Source organism: Lethenteron reissneri, chromosome 34, assembly GCF_015708825.2.
Source record: "Lethenteron reissneri isolate LAM-NWPU_2019-01 chromosome 34, ASM1570882v1, whole genome shotgun sequence".
NCBI classification, from domain to species: domain Eukaryota; kingdom Metazoa; phylum Chordata; class Hyperoartia; order Petromyzontiformes; family Petromyzontidae; genus Lethenteron; species Lethenteron reissneri.
The window spans coordinates 6,030,506-6,047,966 of NC_083812.1; the positions used below are offsets into that span (position 1 = coordinate 6,030,506).

At 45.0% G+C, this 17,461-nt stretch overlaps 1 protein-coding gene across 14 annotated transcripts in view; it reads right to left on the minus strand.

Annotated features, from left to right (window-relative positions):
• LOC133350601 (transcription factor 7-like 2) overlaps positions 1-17,461 on the minus strand; it is a 162,004-nt gene that overhangs the window by 116,319 nt on the left and 28,224 nt on the right. Inside the window, exon 1 of one of the 14 annotated variants that reach the window (XM_061565122.1) lies at positions 3,490-3,620. The exons of the other annotated variants lie outside the window; for them this stretch is intronic. Coding sequence (XP_061421106.1) covers positions 3,490-3,594 — 105 coding nt within the window. The 5' untranslated portion in view covers positions 3,595-3,620. Of the gene's footprint in view, positions 1-3,489; positions 3,621-17,461 lie in introns of those variants that run through there. 14 annotated transcript variants of the gene reach the window in all.

Below are 17,461 nucleotides of genomic sequence, written 5' to 3' on the forward strand. Positions count from 1 at the left end.
GGGGGAAAGGCGTGCCTTATAATCCAAAGAATACCGGTAGTGGGTTTTTTGTTGTTGGCAGAGTAGGAGACTGTTGAGATTAGAATTTAACTTGGGCTCCCCAAGATCACGGCTCATCTCTGACAGTTTTTGAACCGTTGGAGCCATCTGGTCAAGCTGTTTTGTTTCCTCTCGGACATGAGGTTTTTTTAATTCAATTCATATCATCAGCATTTTTTTCTTGCCAAGGCCTTCGTTGATATATTTTACAAATGAGCTAAATGGTTTTTGTATCCAAGGAAAATTCCAAAAGCATCACTTCAACCGACTATTTCAGAGGGAAATGACACTCACAAGCCGAGCTCCTCGTTAATCCTCTCTCCACCTCACCTCGTAACCCAAACACACATCAAACCCCTGACATTGGTCGCCTTACTTAACCTAGCCCCTCAATGCAACACGCGAAAGTCCTAACATGAACCGAACAAAATGACGTCCTATCATGGACCTAATTGTTTCCATGAAACCAACCCTTGACCTGTCCCTTTACCACAACCCATGGCCATACCTGAACCTTTGCTCTGACCTCTTGGGTCGTAGTTACGGTAAATTCGCGTAAGAATCCTGTTTGTGTTGTCAGTGGTAATGGTATAAGGTCACAAAAACACCGTTTAACCCAATGAAATCTGTCAGTGGTTATGGTAGGTCTATACAAACCCTGTTTAACCCGATTAATTTTGTCAATGGTGAAGTTGAAAAGTCATGTAAGATCCCCGTTTAACCAAATCATTACTGCCCATGAATTTATATTTTTTTAGTTTGCTACGATTTAAATTCTTGAAGAGTTACTTAACATTAATTTCATAATATCAGCATTTAATGCTTTAAAAACATATTTGTGGTATAATATGTGCATGTGCATGATTTTCCATATATATAAATCTGCGTAATTAGTTAAGGTTTAAAAAATGTACAGACAATGGCATATATTAAAATGTAATAATGATATGGCCTTCCCTTTGTGAAAACCAAAACTATAAACGATGGCTACAAAAACGTATTAAACGTTATTGAGGAAAATTACAAACTCTTAAATTATATTCAAATGTATTGCTGGAGTTTTAGGGGGCCCTTATAAGCACAGTTGTCACAAACAGGCAGCTTAACGAATTTAATTTTGAAAAGTTTTCATTTCATACGGCATACATTTTACAGAGTTCCCAGATTTTTTTTTTATATTTCCTGCCAGACTCTCTCAAAGCCCTTTCTTTTATGTTTTCAATTATATCCCCCCCGAGTTGCTCATAAAAACAGATGCGCATAGCAGCAAGGTGGCGCCTGCCGTGCGGCTCGAACAGGAGAGCGACCTACTCTCGCACGACGCGCGGGCCACTCGGCACTGCTTGGGTCAAGCGGTATGCGATTATATACATGTGCCAGCTGGAAAGGAAACGCTCTGCAAAAAAACCTCGTGGGTTTTTGTTTTTTCAGGAGGGTCCTGAATCGGAATGGTTGGTCAATTCCTTGAGTGTTTTGCGTGTGGGGAGGAAACCGGGAGAGGCTTGGAGAATACCCACAGACGTAAAGAGGAATAACACGAAAATGGTCCGCGTGGACTTGCTAGCAAATTCACCTTTGGCTTTCTTGTTTACTGCCATGCTCCTGGCCACCTTGCAGTCCAATGATAGTTAATTCTGCATGGTGTGTATATATATACACATGATTGATTTCCAAAAAATAATTATTCCATTACCTTAAAAATACATTAGCTTATACTGCTCCATGCATTTTAAATATTTACAATTTTAAGTCAAAACGAATATCAGGCTTTGTATTAACAAAACAACAATCAAAAAGAATACATTTTTGGAAACACAACTATTTATATCAAAGTATGATTTCTCTAATTCGTGGAAAAGTATGATTTCAATGAAGCATTACACCACATTCTGAGTTAAGAGGGAAAATAAATTAGTTTAAAAATGTGCTTCAATATTTACACTCCGAGGTTCACAGATTAATTCTAAGGTCCCACTATCCCATCAGGAAGCACTTCTGGGAAAAAGAGATGCGTTCCATTTCCTTAAAAAGCATCCATGAGTGCTAACACTGGTCACCACACTTTTTCTGGCATAAGGTATTCCAACGGTTTTAAGGTAATTTTGGGGTGCCGATTCCAAATCTGGCATCAGTTTTTGTCTATCACATCAGGTTTGTGAGATATCAAATATTGCATTTTCAATAAAAACTGCAGAAAAAATATTAAATAAATGTAGATATCTACATAAAATGATATTATAAATACACTATCCTAAAAATACAGCACCATATTTTAACACTAAAGCAGTCACCGACTCGCAAAAACCTGCAATCATAAGTGACAGAGTTAATTTCGGGTAAAATCAATGAAAATGGGGTATGCCGATAGCATAAAAATTAGATGTTATAGAGCAAATCTGAGATCAGATTTGAAATCAGCACCCTGAAATTAGTCTAAAACAGCTGCAAAAGTCCAGGCCAGAAAAAAAATGCTTTTTTTTTGACCAGTGTAATGTTTGCACACAGCCACACTGCTATTACAAGCATGAGGACACCGTGGCGTCTGTATATAAGAATCTTGTTCGGCAAGACGCAGATTTCAAAACACAACCAGAAAGGTAACGCAACTCGGACACCCAAGCACACAACAGTCACTGATTAGTGTTATTTTAGGTAACAGTTTTAACAATTTACCAAAATATTTAAGATATGTTCCACAAAGCCCGTGTGTAACAAACAAGAGACACACAGCGCTAGACTATCATTTGGTCTGTACCTGGGCATGTGGTATTCTATGTCAAAAACGCACATTGCATTCACTGAATCAGTGGAAAATCTGCTGTAATGTTTAAATTTAAAAACATATATACAGACACCATACACTACGCACGCATCCAAAATAAAATCAAAGTCAATTTGTGTGTTGCCGAAACATAACAGAATTGACGGGTTTTTTTGCAGTTGGCATTCTCTTTACACCGATCAATCAGTAAAAAAACTATTTATTTAAAAAGGCACCTTTCTTATAGGACACAAATTATTATTCCTCAAATATTACATCGCGAACATCGAATCTTGGCAAAGGCCACGTTGGTCGAATCTTCAACTCCCAGCTCTCTTGTCCCAGCCAGAGACAAAACAACCACCCCATATTCTTGGTTCTTTCGGTAAAGTCACGTAGAAGGAACACAATAAAATAATAAAAAACATAATAAAATAATTCTCACGACGTTTCGGCCACCATGCAAGCAGCCGTCTTCAGGTGGAAAACAGGTCTGTCGAGAAGGCAGAGTCTGCCTTTACCGAAAGAACCAAGAAGATGAATCCCTGCAGTCACGAAAGCTTTAAATCGAAATTTAACCATCCCATCGTTTAGGTTTCGTGAATTAAGCTATGCCCGATCGCGAACTGGACACACACACACACTTTATACATTAACACACACATATCTGACGTCCTTCACATGAATACCTGCTGCTGGTCCAGGCCCACATACCAGCTGTAGAATAAAGGCATGCCAAGAGAGGCCGGGACCTTCATAGAGTCCCAGCCACGCTCCAAGTGGGGCAGCGACATATCAGCAGAGCTCCGGTCGGAAAACAAACGGGTTCACACCTTGAATCCTGATCTGGCCACCCGAACCTTTATACCCCAAGGCTGTGTTTCCATTTCCGACACTTTTTTTTCTTTGAGTCTTTTTTCATTTTTTCCTTTTCCCCCTTTTAAAAACTTTTTCTGCGTTTCAGAAGCATCCGTTGCCCCATTACGAGTTCGACCGCGAAGAGTTTTAATATTATAATTAAATCACGATTGGATTATATAAACGCATTCTCATGCTAAACGCTGGGGTTCATGTTCTCATGAAATGCACTCTGGGTTTTGTAACTGTAAAATATATAATGACCGACCCGTATCTTGACAAGTGCCAAGGCGAACTTTAAAATATCATAAAACACCATGGCCCATAAACCAACACTGCAATGTTATAGGCAGGGCAAAAATCACACGACACATTTCAGAAGATGTGTGCTAGAGCAGTGCATCAATATCCAGTGCTGTTCTGTACTCCCTGCACCATCACCAACCAGCACATGCCTAGCATTGGTGACGTATGGTCAAATGGCACTTACTGCCTACACGGCATGGGGAGAGTGGGGACATTCCAGTAGAGAATGAACTCATCCAGCAGCGAATCATACATGCATATGGCGCTAGAGCATGTGGCTATGCTGGCTGTGTGTCTGAAAGCACGGTGGTGCAATGAAGGAGAATCCGTAATGAAATGGCACAGTTTGGAGGTGCTGCAGAATAAAGTTTGACTGTGGAGAGGTCGAGTGAAGGAGCTGATGTGAGGACAACCAACAGCAATGAGCATGGGCAGGCGGGTATTGTTGAAAAGGCACAGCCGTGTGGGATGCAATTAGTCACAAAATCTCTTGGCAGTCAACCTGTGACGTCCTTGAGTTTCATTGCCGTGATTGTGTTCTCGCACTTGGTTATATTATGACTGTAACCAAGCCACTAATTTCACAACCACAACTAAAAATGCTAATAAATACAATAGTACTTGTAACATACACACAAAGTTGACGAGGAAGCGGCGAGTGGCGCAGTGGCAACCCCTCTGTGCTCTGAACCCAGCGGGGCTTCAGTTTGATTCCTGGTCGCAGGTAAAATCAGTGGCGAGTGATTTCCGAAGGATTCCTGCCCCCCCCCCCCTCACTCTGCACTGGTGAAGTATGATCAAAGAACCCTCGTGACAAACACGGCATGGGGGAGGACTACGTTCCGCAGTGGATTGGCAAAGAATTGCCAATAATTGGCAAAGATTTCAGAGATTTGTGCTCGTGTACTGTTGCCAATGCAGTCTGTTAATTTTGTTGTACGAATGGGAACAATCGGCAGTGGAATATTGCACCGTAGATGCAAGTAAACCAAGTTGATTTATAATACTGGAATTATACCCCCTATATACGCTATTACTCACTGTTACATATGTCCTGGAAGTTCAATTCAGATCAATGCAGCACAATGTCTCTGCTCGTGGCATTATTAATAAAAAACACAATCCATACGAATTGTCTATAGTGGGTGAATTCACACGTGACAATCTTTACTGAATGTTAACATCGCCGACAGCTAGCCACTCTCACCTACGGCTGCGCCTCCCTACCAAAGCACGTGTGCCGTCACTAAGAGGACGATGAAATGCAGCGAGGACAGAATCCTGCTGGCTAGGGTTCGTGTTCCAACGAGTGGCCGATCAGCTGTTTGAAGAAAATGAAAAAAACGAGCCCAAGTGAAAGATTTTAAGGCGGACATGAGGCTTGTAAAAAGTGCCTTACTTTATAATGAACCACCCAAATGCCTCTGCCAAACTTGGTATGGTCAGGCCGATCAACGCATGTAAAACACGTATACAAACAGCGAATATTCTCATTAATAATGCTCTGCCACTATTCAAGTGTTAATCGTTTATAATTTCAATACGTACAGTACCAAACTTAAAAATTACGCCACTACCTTAGAACTGAAATTTAAACCAAGAAATCCCATTCAGTCAATGAACAGAAAACTCACACTTATCAATAACGTGCCATCCTTCCCATTGCTGCCGATGACACAGCACCACGCCAGGTACTCTCATTTATTGCCGAGTCGATCTACCGACTGCAGAGTCCCGATAGGAACGGATGAAGAATCAAGAGCCAGATCAACGGCGACAATTTGCACAGCGCACCAACCACCGCGCCCACAAACCCATCCCGCTTACAGACTCGCACTCAACCCACACGTACACCGCACGTGCACATCACCCTCATTGCCAGTCACCAAGTGTGCTTGCGCGTGACAGAGACATCCCTCACAATCATTACAATGCTTAAACCGGGCTGTCTAATGCAGCTCCGGGGGCTTGTAAGAAAATGTCTCCCTGGAGGTTGTTCAAGACAAGCCGATCTGTTAACAGCAGAAGGAAAAAAATATATATATAACGTCCCATGACATTCGCAGCTGCACACAGAAGACTACGTTATAAAAAATGTGCATTCTATAACGCGATTAAATACGATTTGGGTTGGCTCAGGTTTAATTGACCAATTTCTGGAATGGCAGTCAGCTTCTGCTGATAAGCTATTAAAAGGATATGGGTTCATTAAAAAGCTTCAGCACATTATCAAAACTACAGTGTACACGGTACACATTCTACATATTCTACACAGATACCCCAACAAGTTGCCATAAGATAACCTATAGCTACCAAAGTATAATCATCTGTTTCCTGGAAAAAGTTCAAAATTTGCAAGTGTGCATCAGTGTAATATGCACATGTCAGCTATTGCAGAAGGAAAGGGCCACGGACGCTCCCGTCCCTGCTGCGTTTGTGGCACAGGTGCACGCGGTCAATTGTAAAAAAAATACGCAGGGCTCTATTCTAAGATCATTTAGATGGGAACGTTTCATATTTTAGACTTTATTTTCCAAGTTTTGTATATTCTAATGAAATATTCATCCGTAGAATGCTTCGTGAAAAAGCAAACAAACTTGTGAAGTTATTTGTTCGCATAATTGACATGCTTCATTTGTATCGTAATGCCTGGATTAAGAAGTGATGAGCCGAATCATGCGAATCATGCACTATGGATGTCAGGGTAACAAAACACCCGTATTCCAAATGCCTTCTCGTCCGCAGGAAACGTCCACTGGTAAAGTTTCACTGCATTGGCTTGTCAATGCCTCCCTAACACGAGTAGACACAAATCATTTCAAAGCATTTTCCATGCAACGGCCGCACACTCCGAATTCATCCACTCTTTTCAGAGCCATTCCATGACGCGAGGCGCTCTCCCGAATTTGAGCCGTGGATTTATGGAGCATTCGATGTATACTGCTGGCAAGGGGAAGACCTGCAGACCCACACACATTCCCGCCCCCCACCCCCCAGTGCCTCCTCCACATCAGCCCCCAAGAATTCCAAAGACTTCCGTAGTTTGCGTGGTCGACGGCGGATTTGAACCAGCTTCTTCGAAAATGTTATGGCTAGTCCTTGCAAGCAGTGCACACACTCGTCAAGAGAAACATTGACCGAGATCTTGGTTTCTACACCGAGGGTTTTACTTCACAACCTATGCATCACCATCGAACAATAATTCATTAAAACTGCACTGGGAAAAACCTAAAGGATTTTCTTAGATACACGGTATAGCTGAAACAGACTTAAATAATGTGCCTCTAATTCACACGTACTATACCACACTTTTAATGTCAATGATAACGATGAGACGCGTGATAATTCACACCACCTTCCTAACATCCTCCCAGAAAATGTCTGGAGTTACAATTTATTTCAAAAATCATCTTTTGTGCCATATTTATTACCATCTTTTGTAGGGTCTATTATATAGTCTAAAATGTGTACGTTTCCATGTTTGAACAATGACGATTAAGACACGGAAAACACCAGTAATACAATTATGCATGTTAGCTTATTGAATTTAAGCCTAAGTAAAAAAATGCCGTAGCTCTACATTTAACCTCTGAGCTTTATTCCAATCTACTCTTATCACATGCAATAATACAATCAAGTCCAACACTGATGTGCATGGATTTATAACTGGGTTTTACAAAATAAGTACCAGGTTTTAAAAATATATATAAATGCATCATTGGCAGAGACTGCCCTTAATGTCTCCCCATTTTATTGACAAAGGTAATGGGAAATAAACATTCGGTCGTGTTTGAAGCCCGTAACGCGATGTACATTCACCGTACATGAGTGGCAGTGAGCAGCAGTCAGGCGCAATTACACTCCACAGACGCTCCCACAAGCACACACGCCCACCAACATTCATCACCCTAGAATTAGCCCAAATGAATTAATCGCTGCTCTGCTAAACAATACATGATTTTAATGGAGTTTTCTCCCCGGGTCCTGCCCGTAATTGCAAGTATCCATCTTGTTGAAATATGCCTCCACTTATGGCCATCATGTCGCCGGTTACTGCATTTTCTGCTCCAATGAGCTCCATGCACAGATCTCGCAGTGTGTCATAACGCAGCGGCAGAGCGAGAGGAGGAGGGCTGGGGGGTGGGGATGGAGAGATGGAGCGATGGGGGTGGCGGGCGAGCGGGCAGGGAAAAGGAGAGCGAAGAGAGAGAAGGCGCCGATCCGACAACAATTAGCCCCCTGAGCCAGCAATCTGTTAGAATCAGCGGGGGCGCTTAGCTGCCGCATAGTCACAGCTCAGTGGCACCCCCCCCACACACACACTCTCACCCAACAGCCTCCTCCCCCCCCTCACTACCCCCTTGCTACCCCTCAAGCCCCCCCACCACCCCAACACCCCGTTACCCACCCCCACCTCTCGGCTACCAACCAGCCCCAACACCACCCACCCTGGACCACAGCGCTAAATAAATAATCTGCCTGGACCCCGTGGTGGTGCTGCTGCTACTGCTGCATCTCCCCCGGTCCGCGCGAGCTGCGCGGTCCCCCTCCTCCCTCCCTCCTCTCCCCGAGGGCGCGCTTACACTGACGCTCGCTCGCTCGCTCGCTTCCCTCCCGAGGCCGCTAACGCCCGCCGTTTACACGAGACTTTGCAGAGCGCGGAATGCGCGCCGCAGATAAAACCGTGCGGCGGCGGTGGCGGCGGCGCCTTCCTCCGGAGACGCCGTGGGGTTAACCCTCTCGCTGCGCCGAGAGCCGCGGTGGTGCCCGGCCCGGCGCTGCTGTACCAGGGAGTTGGCTCCGCTACCCCGGGGTGTCATCGTCAACACGCGCCCCCCCCCCCCCCCCCCAGGTGACAGGCAAAGCCCCTGAGCCAGAGGTCGCAAACGGGTTTTGATTCCTTACCCGTACCCGGCCGCACCAGGGTCCCTACCCGTACCCTACCCGAAATGAGTGACAAACGGTTACTCACCAGTGACTCACGGCCTACCCGTACCCGGCCGCACCAGGGTCGCAAACGGGTACCCGTACCTGGCCGGGTATGGGTAGCCGGGTATCGGGTAGGGTACGGGAATCGGGTACCCGGTTGCGACCTCTGCCCTGAGCACGAGTGCCCCACACCACCAAAGGTTGAGTGGGGCCTGCCGTGGTCGCCCGGTGTGTGTGTGTGTGTTGCGTTGGACCAATCGGGCATCGTTTTGCACCGGCCGATAACGTTGTCAACTTTAAAATCACGTTATTGATTGTGTATACACACAGCACGCGGATGTCGTGGCTTGTACGGGGGTTAATTTAATAGAACGCAGAATTTTCTATTGTTTAGCGCTTTATCAAATGGCGAGTTTCAAATGAAAACAATACTGGGTATACACCATAAATCTTGTGTGCGCAATCCTGAAGCTCTTATGCAATATAGATTTTGCAGTCATTTGCTGTAAGTAGCAATCGATAGCGGGGCCGATATGGAACATTATTTGAGTAGGCCCGTATGGTCATTTGGTGGAATTTAGAGAACGACATGGGTCAAGGCGTGGACATTTCAGGCTGCAAGTTGATACACGAGAATGCAACTCCTCCCCCAAGAATGTCAAGAAGCTCTCAAGAACATTGGCAAAGAGGGTCGCCGAAACAAATAACGGTTGCAGAAATTAATGTAAGCAATGCATGCCTCGTTTGCCTTTACACGTACAACTCAAAGAAAAACTTTTAATTTTAGAAAACGTCAATTTGAAAGAAAAAAAATCGGCAGAAATTATATGACGGGCTCCTGAACTTTGGCAATGAGAAAAGTGTTTTTTGTGCCGTGAAACTAGAAAATTGGATAAATCGGTGTTAAGGCAGAGCCGTTATGCCTCGCCCCACCACACAGCCAGTGGATTATGTTGTTTTGACACAGGCCAAATCTAGTTTCACGCTGCAATTTAACTCAGACCGATAACGCTCATTCCATTGACTTTAACCATCACTGTGCCCAAATCAAGCCCATTGGCCTACACTGTGCCAATCTTTAATACAGTCAACTCGTGCACACACGCAATTCACATACCAAACTACCCCAGCCAGAGATGCCACACATCAGAGTGGGCTCGCACATGCTTTTAAATAATGGCATCGGCAATCAGAATTCAAGCAGCGTCGTGGTTATGGTTGCTAATTCATAGCTTTTTTTCCTTCACGATACATGTCAGATAACGATGGGAAAAAAATGTCGTTTGCCAGTTGAGTGTACATATCAAAATGTCTAAGTAAAAAGAAAAGGCCGGCTCTGTGTACATATCTTTTTGTCTGTTCGAAAGTACGACGCATTGACGATGAGTCCCTGCCACCGGTGTCATATAATGGGTTGCCCCTGCCCAAATCACAACGTTTGGCGCGTGCGAGCCGGTTCAATCGTTCCTACATTTGCACTGGATTTGATCATCGAAAGCCGTGACGTTTGGAACCTATAATTGTTTCCAGTAATGATTATCAACGAATCGATTAACAATTCCAGTACTGGATAGACATGTTTACGACTTGACCTTCACCTGATAAAGTTCACAATAGCAAACGTAACATTGCGAACACGCAGCAAGGACACGCTTTAAACGATGTGGGTGTATTTCATCAACAGTCACGCTTGACTGAAACGAGCGATAATCGAAGCACATCAGCCCTCTATTTAGAACACAGAGTGTAAATGGGCAGTACTCCTGACAAGAAGACAAGACAGCGACTTGACACAACCAGCGCAGACATTATTAAATGGCTCAATCATCTGCATCTGGAGATTCAATCGCTAAACATTCTAATTTTTAATGCCTACTTCAGCAGTTTTCTTGCTGTAGTTGTCTCACCTGATGACGATTGCTTGTGTTGCGATCGAAACTTCGTGATCTATTATTTTTTCTACCTACGTGACTTTACCTAAAAAACCAAAGAGTATGGATTCCTGCAGTCATGAAAGCTTCAAATCAAGATTATAATTTAAAGCAGGGGGGGGGGGTTATTTACTTTTTCACCATCAGTCCATTTTACACACCAACAAGTGCATTTACAAGCAATCATGCGGTGAACCATCTTCCGATAGACCCTGTAGGATCCGATTAAGAATTAGGAAGACAAATCTCTGCAGAGCTTTCGGAATGCACCGGTGTGTCTCCCACAGGATCCATTCATTAGGGCGCGCACGAAATCTTACGCAAATCTTTTGGAGGGGGACTCAGGAGCGTACGCTTGCGTCTCTCGTCAACGGTTTGACGAAATAACCAGGGTGGGCAGAGGATAACGGCGCCTTAACAGCAGACGCCCGCTGTCAGCCGGTGGATTAATTAGGCCGTAATCATCGCGCGTCGCAGCGGCGGTGGTGGTGGTTGCCAACCGCGTGTCGGGCACAGCTGCACGCTTACCGACCGCCGCTAGCCCTCGAGCGGACCAGCATCAACGCTGGAGAATCAACGGCGCTCCATGTGACATCACGCACATCGAAGCTGGCATTGGATTTGCGGGGGGGGGGGGGGGTTGAAGAGAATGCGTAGGACGTAAAGCTTCAGCATTGCAATACATTCCAAAGAGCAAAACAGAAAGCTAAGGACTCCCCTTTCGACCTTGCTAAACGCAACGCAAGAACGGCTTGGTATTGTTATTTTTATTTCAGCGCTATATTTGTCAGTATTTCTTTTAAATAATGCTGCCCTGTACACGATGCATTTAAGCCAGGCTTTTCCAAATACCATACCAGCCACCAACTATGTGCAAATACTCATCAACCTCATCTGGTATTTGACTGGAGCAGAATAGAGCAGGCCAGAGGGCCCTGTGGTAAATCCTCCATTTAGCACAGCAGAGGGGTGAGCCTACCCCCTAGAAACCACAGCACATTGTTGTTTAAACGGAATTTTTTTTCAATTCACAAATACAATAACATTACCGCAGCAAACGCACTTAATGTACAAATATGATTATTTAAAGTTTTAGTACCAAAGGTGCCAAGTGCTCAACATTTTAACGAACAGTTGCGTGGGTTTTGGATCCTCGAAGAGTGTCTCATTTACCCGCTTGCTGGCACTGCTGACATCCACTCCGAAAACACGAAGCCCACAGCAGTGAGTGCAAGTGCCGATTTTAACCAGGATGGATTGGACTGCATTGGCTAATCATCCGTTTATTATGCACATCTCAGATATACTGCAACGGGCCTTTGTCACATCTGCATAAAATTATCTCTCACATCACTTTGTCTTTATATTTGAGGCCCCCCCGAATGCATGGAATTGCCAAATTGCCTATGCAAAACTACAGTGCTGTATATTATGGATACAAATGTTTTATTCAGCAATGACCATCTCCAAACCTCAAATGTAGTGGGAAGCAGGAGAAAAATTGGCTAAAGGCTTAATTTTTTTGTATCACCTACATCGATGTTGCCTCTACTTTTTTCATTCCATCTACAGATAAAAAAAGCCAACGTAAAACAAAGAAAATGTTCGTCAGTTGTGAACTCTATTTTTCTAATGCACAGGCAAGAGCGTTTCATTTGTCTGGTAACACCGCTGTCAATGTGACCATGCATTTGAACATCCTTTGTCGCAGGCGTGGCGGCAGACTGGTTAGTGCCACTGCGCTATAAACCCGGCGATCCGAGTTTGATTGCCAGCCACGGCTAACGTCAGTGGCGAGTGCTATCTGAACGATGCCTGGGACCCCGCCTGTACAACCCCGCCTCCGCTCCTTCCACTTGCACTGACCAGCGTGGCGAGGTACTGTCATACAAACGAATGACTGACACGATGTGCGGAAGGGGGCCTTCGTCTATTTCACATGTAGGCTTTCGCGACCAATATTATTCATAATAAAGGTTTTTAGGGTTAGATCGTGGTGTTGGCCGTGAGCAGGAATCTAACTCGGGTCATTGGGTTCGTAGCACAGCGGGCTAACCGCTACAACTACCGCTCCCCCATATACATATACACACACACAAACGCACACACAAAGCGGTACATTATATTATATACAAGTCGTTAGCTGGAAAACTGCAAGCCAACGGGCACACATAATACAATGGGCTCAGTACTGCGTCTGCCGTTTCATGTTGCGGAGCAAGCCAGTGACGCCCCCTTTGTGAATCTGCCACTCTGTGTGGATTATAGAGACCGTTCTAATGTCCACGTCGGAGCCGACACAGCGGTGAGCCAAGCGCAGGGGAGCTGCGTGTAACGCTGGGGGCCGCAGGACGCAGACGTAAATTGGATGGGACAGCCCTTGACCAATGCAAGCGGGAGGGAAGGGGAAAATATTTAACCGCCGCATTGTGTTGGGCCTAATTCGCCCCCAATTAATATTCCTCGACTACAAAATATGCGCCTCGACCCCGAGCTCTGGGAGGACGCACACTTCCCGAGCACACCGTCAGCGGCGCAGAAAGCTCTCGGAATATTTATTTTTAAACACTGTACTCGGTCAAAAGACGCTCCAAATTTGCCGAATCGCCTACACCAACGCTGTACTGTTAAAACGCCACGAGGGCAAATCCTTCTGCCGTTTCTGGAAAAAGAAAACGTGAAGGCGAGCAAAGTCAGTGAAGTGCCAAGACTGGGCATCCGTTAATACCGACCAAAACCCTTGGGTAAATGGGGCAACCAATTGCCCATACGACAACATTCACAACAAACACCACTGCCGTGCGCTCGTAAAGCCACGTGTTTGCGCAAGGGAAACAGAAGCCGGTGCTCGCAGCGCGCGCCTCAAGCACGGAAGGCTGCGCAGGCGGTCACATCGCACGGCGCGGGCAGCTGGGATCGTTCGTGTGCCCACCCCGAACCTTCACTGCATCTCGGCGAAAAATCTGCGACTGCTCTCGCCTTGAACCAGGCGTCATCAATGCCATTGCTCCGTGGGTTCTGCCGGGCGTATCCCCCTGCTTTTAGGGGGGGGATGGATGGATTTCTCACCGCTGATGGCCACTTCCCAGTGTGTTAACGCCCCCCCCCCCTTCCCCATTGAGACGATTCTGAAGAGTAGGGCGAGCATTCGTGGCCAAATGTTCAATTCATCAATAATGTTTTTCAAAAGCTCTGGAAAAATTATTGACACTTGACACCCGTGCATGATCCAAAATAAAGCAAAATGTACAGAAGTTAATACATAAAAAATAAAGACCAACATTTACATGAGATGCAGTAAAATGCCTCTATCCTGCACACCTCATCGCCATTAGTGATGTACCCAAATCAGTCCACACAATTTTCTGTGCATCAATTATTCTTACATGCGTTTATCCACGTATACCTAAAGTATATTCTGCCTAATATTCGTGCCCATCCATAGACAAGTGGTCTGCCAGAAGTGCCAAAATTCATTTAGTTATCTGCACTTATCCATGAATAAGTTATCGCCCAAAAGTGGTGGCAACTTCATCATAGTATCCACATGTAGCAGTGTGTAATCACGTGGATAGAGAGTAATTTTCACGGAATATTGTGATGAGCTTATGGTACCCCCTGAAATCAGCATGAACTAGAGGAGTTTAACCGTATAACATTGTATCGTGTTTAAGCATGGCAGTTTGGCGAATTCATGTTTGCACATCCAGCCAATTGCCAAGTTAAATACAATCCTACTCATCTCGCACATGCGCGTGCGCACACACACGGACGCAAACTCGGCCACAACATGTTTAAGGTCACGCAGGTGTCGGCACAGCGTCCTGACACACGCAGTCATGCCAGGTCACTCGCACGGTCATGCAGTGTCACGCTGGGTTAAGTCGTTTGCAAGCGTGATCATAAATGAGCACACCGACTGTGCACATGTGCTTGGAAGAACACGGCCGTCAAGTGTCACGCAACAGTCTACCCGCCTATCCGCAAGTATAAGACAAAGCCTTCCCCAATCTTTTGGGAAAAGGGCTCTTAGCGAGCACCTATTAAGGCCACCACGGCACACGAGAGGGTGGGTGGTCAGCACCATGCCCATTGTCTCCCGAGTAGCAATGTATACACACCACACCAGGTACTCGTTTGAGGCCGAGTCGACCGAGGAAAGGCACAGGACCAGTTCAGATAAATCGCTACTATTGTTGGGCGCGAGTGGGAATCTAATTCGGGTTGCGGGGTTTGTAGCGCGATGTGCTAACCACTACCGCACCCCAGGCACGTACACACAAGAGCACTACGTGCGTGCGCACGCACACACTCCGTGACGCCATATTAAATAAAAACACCTAAATGGATGTAAAAACCCATTTCTAATAATTGCATTTAGAGTCTCTGAAACAAAATAGGGAAAACAATCTGGTCCATTTTAACCTGGCTGACCGCTAACTCTGCCGACACCGAGCCAAACCATACACTACCAAGCTCTCTCTTGGGTCAACATCAGAAATAAGTGGAAAAATCATGGCAGGTGCAAACCCTGGAAAATCTGCATCTGAGCTTTTGTGGGCAGAGTGGAGAGCGGTTTTATCACCAGTTCCGGATCTTTTGTTCTCCGAGGAACAGCAGGGCATTTTTTTCCGACCAGAGTGAGCGCTAAAGGTTTACAGTTACACAATGTCAAAATGTGCAGATGCACGCTGCCTCAATTTGGCCAGATTTCACATTTTTCACGCGTTACCTTTTAGCCCAAGGTAGGGTGGAGGGCACAAGATGACCGCGAGGTTGGGGTTAGCTTGGGGAAAAACCTACCACAATGCCACTTATGTACACTCGGTCAGGCACAGTTTAAACTTTCCAACCAGACAACTTGCTGCTAGAAAGATCAATAACACACACCTGCGAGAGAAAATCTTTGCATGCGTATTTGCAAATATACCATACACTACGAGTGATTTACGAAAACAAGGCTGTTGTTTTGCCTTTAAGATCGTTTAAGGACAATGACGATACCTATTCAGGATTTGCATCTGACAACATATGCTGAGGATTTGTGGACTCATGTGAATTACACAAAAAATTGCGTCTCGATGTGACATTCCTGGCGATCTGAAAAAAAAACATGTTTGGATTGGTCCAAAAGTACGATGTCATGGGAAATAGGCTCCATTTATATGGCAGTCTCGTATCTCAGCTCCTATTACCCATGGGGTTATCTGCGAATTTACTTTACTTAACCACGGGAAAAAGAGTAATGGATATACATAATAATAGGATGAATTTACCACGCGAATCCTTTAATCTGTGAAAAATCATGGGTAAAACGAAGCCGCTTCACTATACATTTTTGATTAAATCACGGATAATCACAAATAATAGGAATAAGACCATGGGTAACAAAGTTTTTACGGACTCTGCAGCTGCTACGTATAATAAGAGTTGCGTATAAGAGGAGTTTTCCTGTAGCTGGTTCACAGGGAAACATGCAGTGAATATGCATGTATAAAAGTATTAAATGTAGTGGCCTCTAGTGGCAACAGGGGACCATGTGTATCTATTACATACAATAAAAAGTTTATGAATCGGTGGAGTGGTGCTGCTGTGGTTAGCTCACTGCGTTATGAACCCAGCAATCTGCGATCAATTCCAGGCCACAGCCAACATCGGTGGCAAGTAAGATCCAAATTTGTCCCAGACACACATACTTTCTCCAACCATTACTGACCAAAGTGGTGAAGTATGATCAAACAACAACAACCACTACCACCAACAGCACAAGAAGGCCTTTGTCAATCCACTGCTGGACGATGGGCTGTAAATTACAATTATGTCAAAATTGCATCAAGTTCCTTTTTTTAGAAAGCTGCTTGTTAAAGTTAACGGAGGTATGGAGGAGACAATGATTCAATTGTTTGCAAACAATGGCATGAGCAGGCCTTCATGCAGCAGTGGATTGGCACCACAGTGTTGTACAGTACTGTATGATTTTAAAAAAATGGGAACTGGGAGAATGAAAACAAGTTTCAAAAAGGAACAGACGTTTTGTTAAAACGCTGCGTGTATAAAAGCATGGCTGTAGTATGACCATTAACTACAACATGCGGTTAAAATTCAAACTGAAGAAAAACATCCACAGGTGGATGCGTTAGAAACCGACTGGATATGCAGAACGGATCATAAACAAATCACACCGAACTCTGGTCATCTTCGTAGCAGCTTTTGGCTAACCATCGAACAAAGACGGTTACTGCATCGCGCGCTTTCAGATGCGCATCTGCGGCCATCTGGAACGCTCTTCCTTCCGATATTAAGAAACCATTGGAGCAACGCGCTTTAAAATGTAGATTTAAAACTCAATTCTTGACAACTGCTTTGTGCTTGGTTTGTTGTCCCCCCCCCCGCACCTCCGATTAGTGGGGGGTTTGGCTACGTACGGTGCGAAAGAAGTTCAACATACATACAGAATAATGAAGGGAGCCTAGGAGACCGACTGGACACGTAGCGTCGACAAGTCCACGTCTCACTCGCAACAGTGAACGGCGCGGGCACAGGAGGACCCACTCTACGCAGAACATGCATTTTTTATACGCAGTTGGGTTATTGAGAAGGAAAAAAAAATCACTTTTTTCTACATTTCACTCAATGG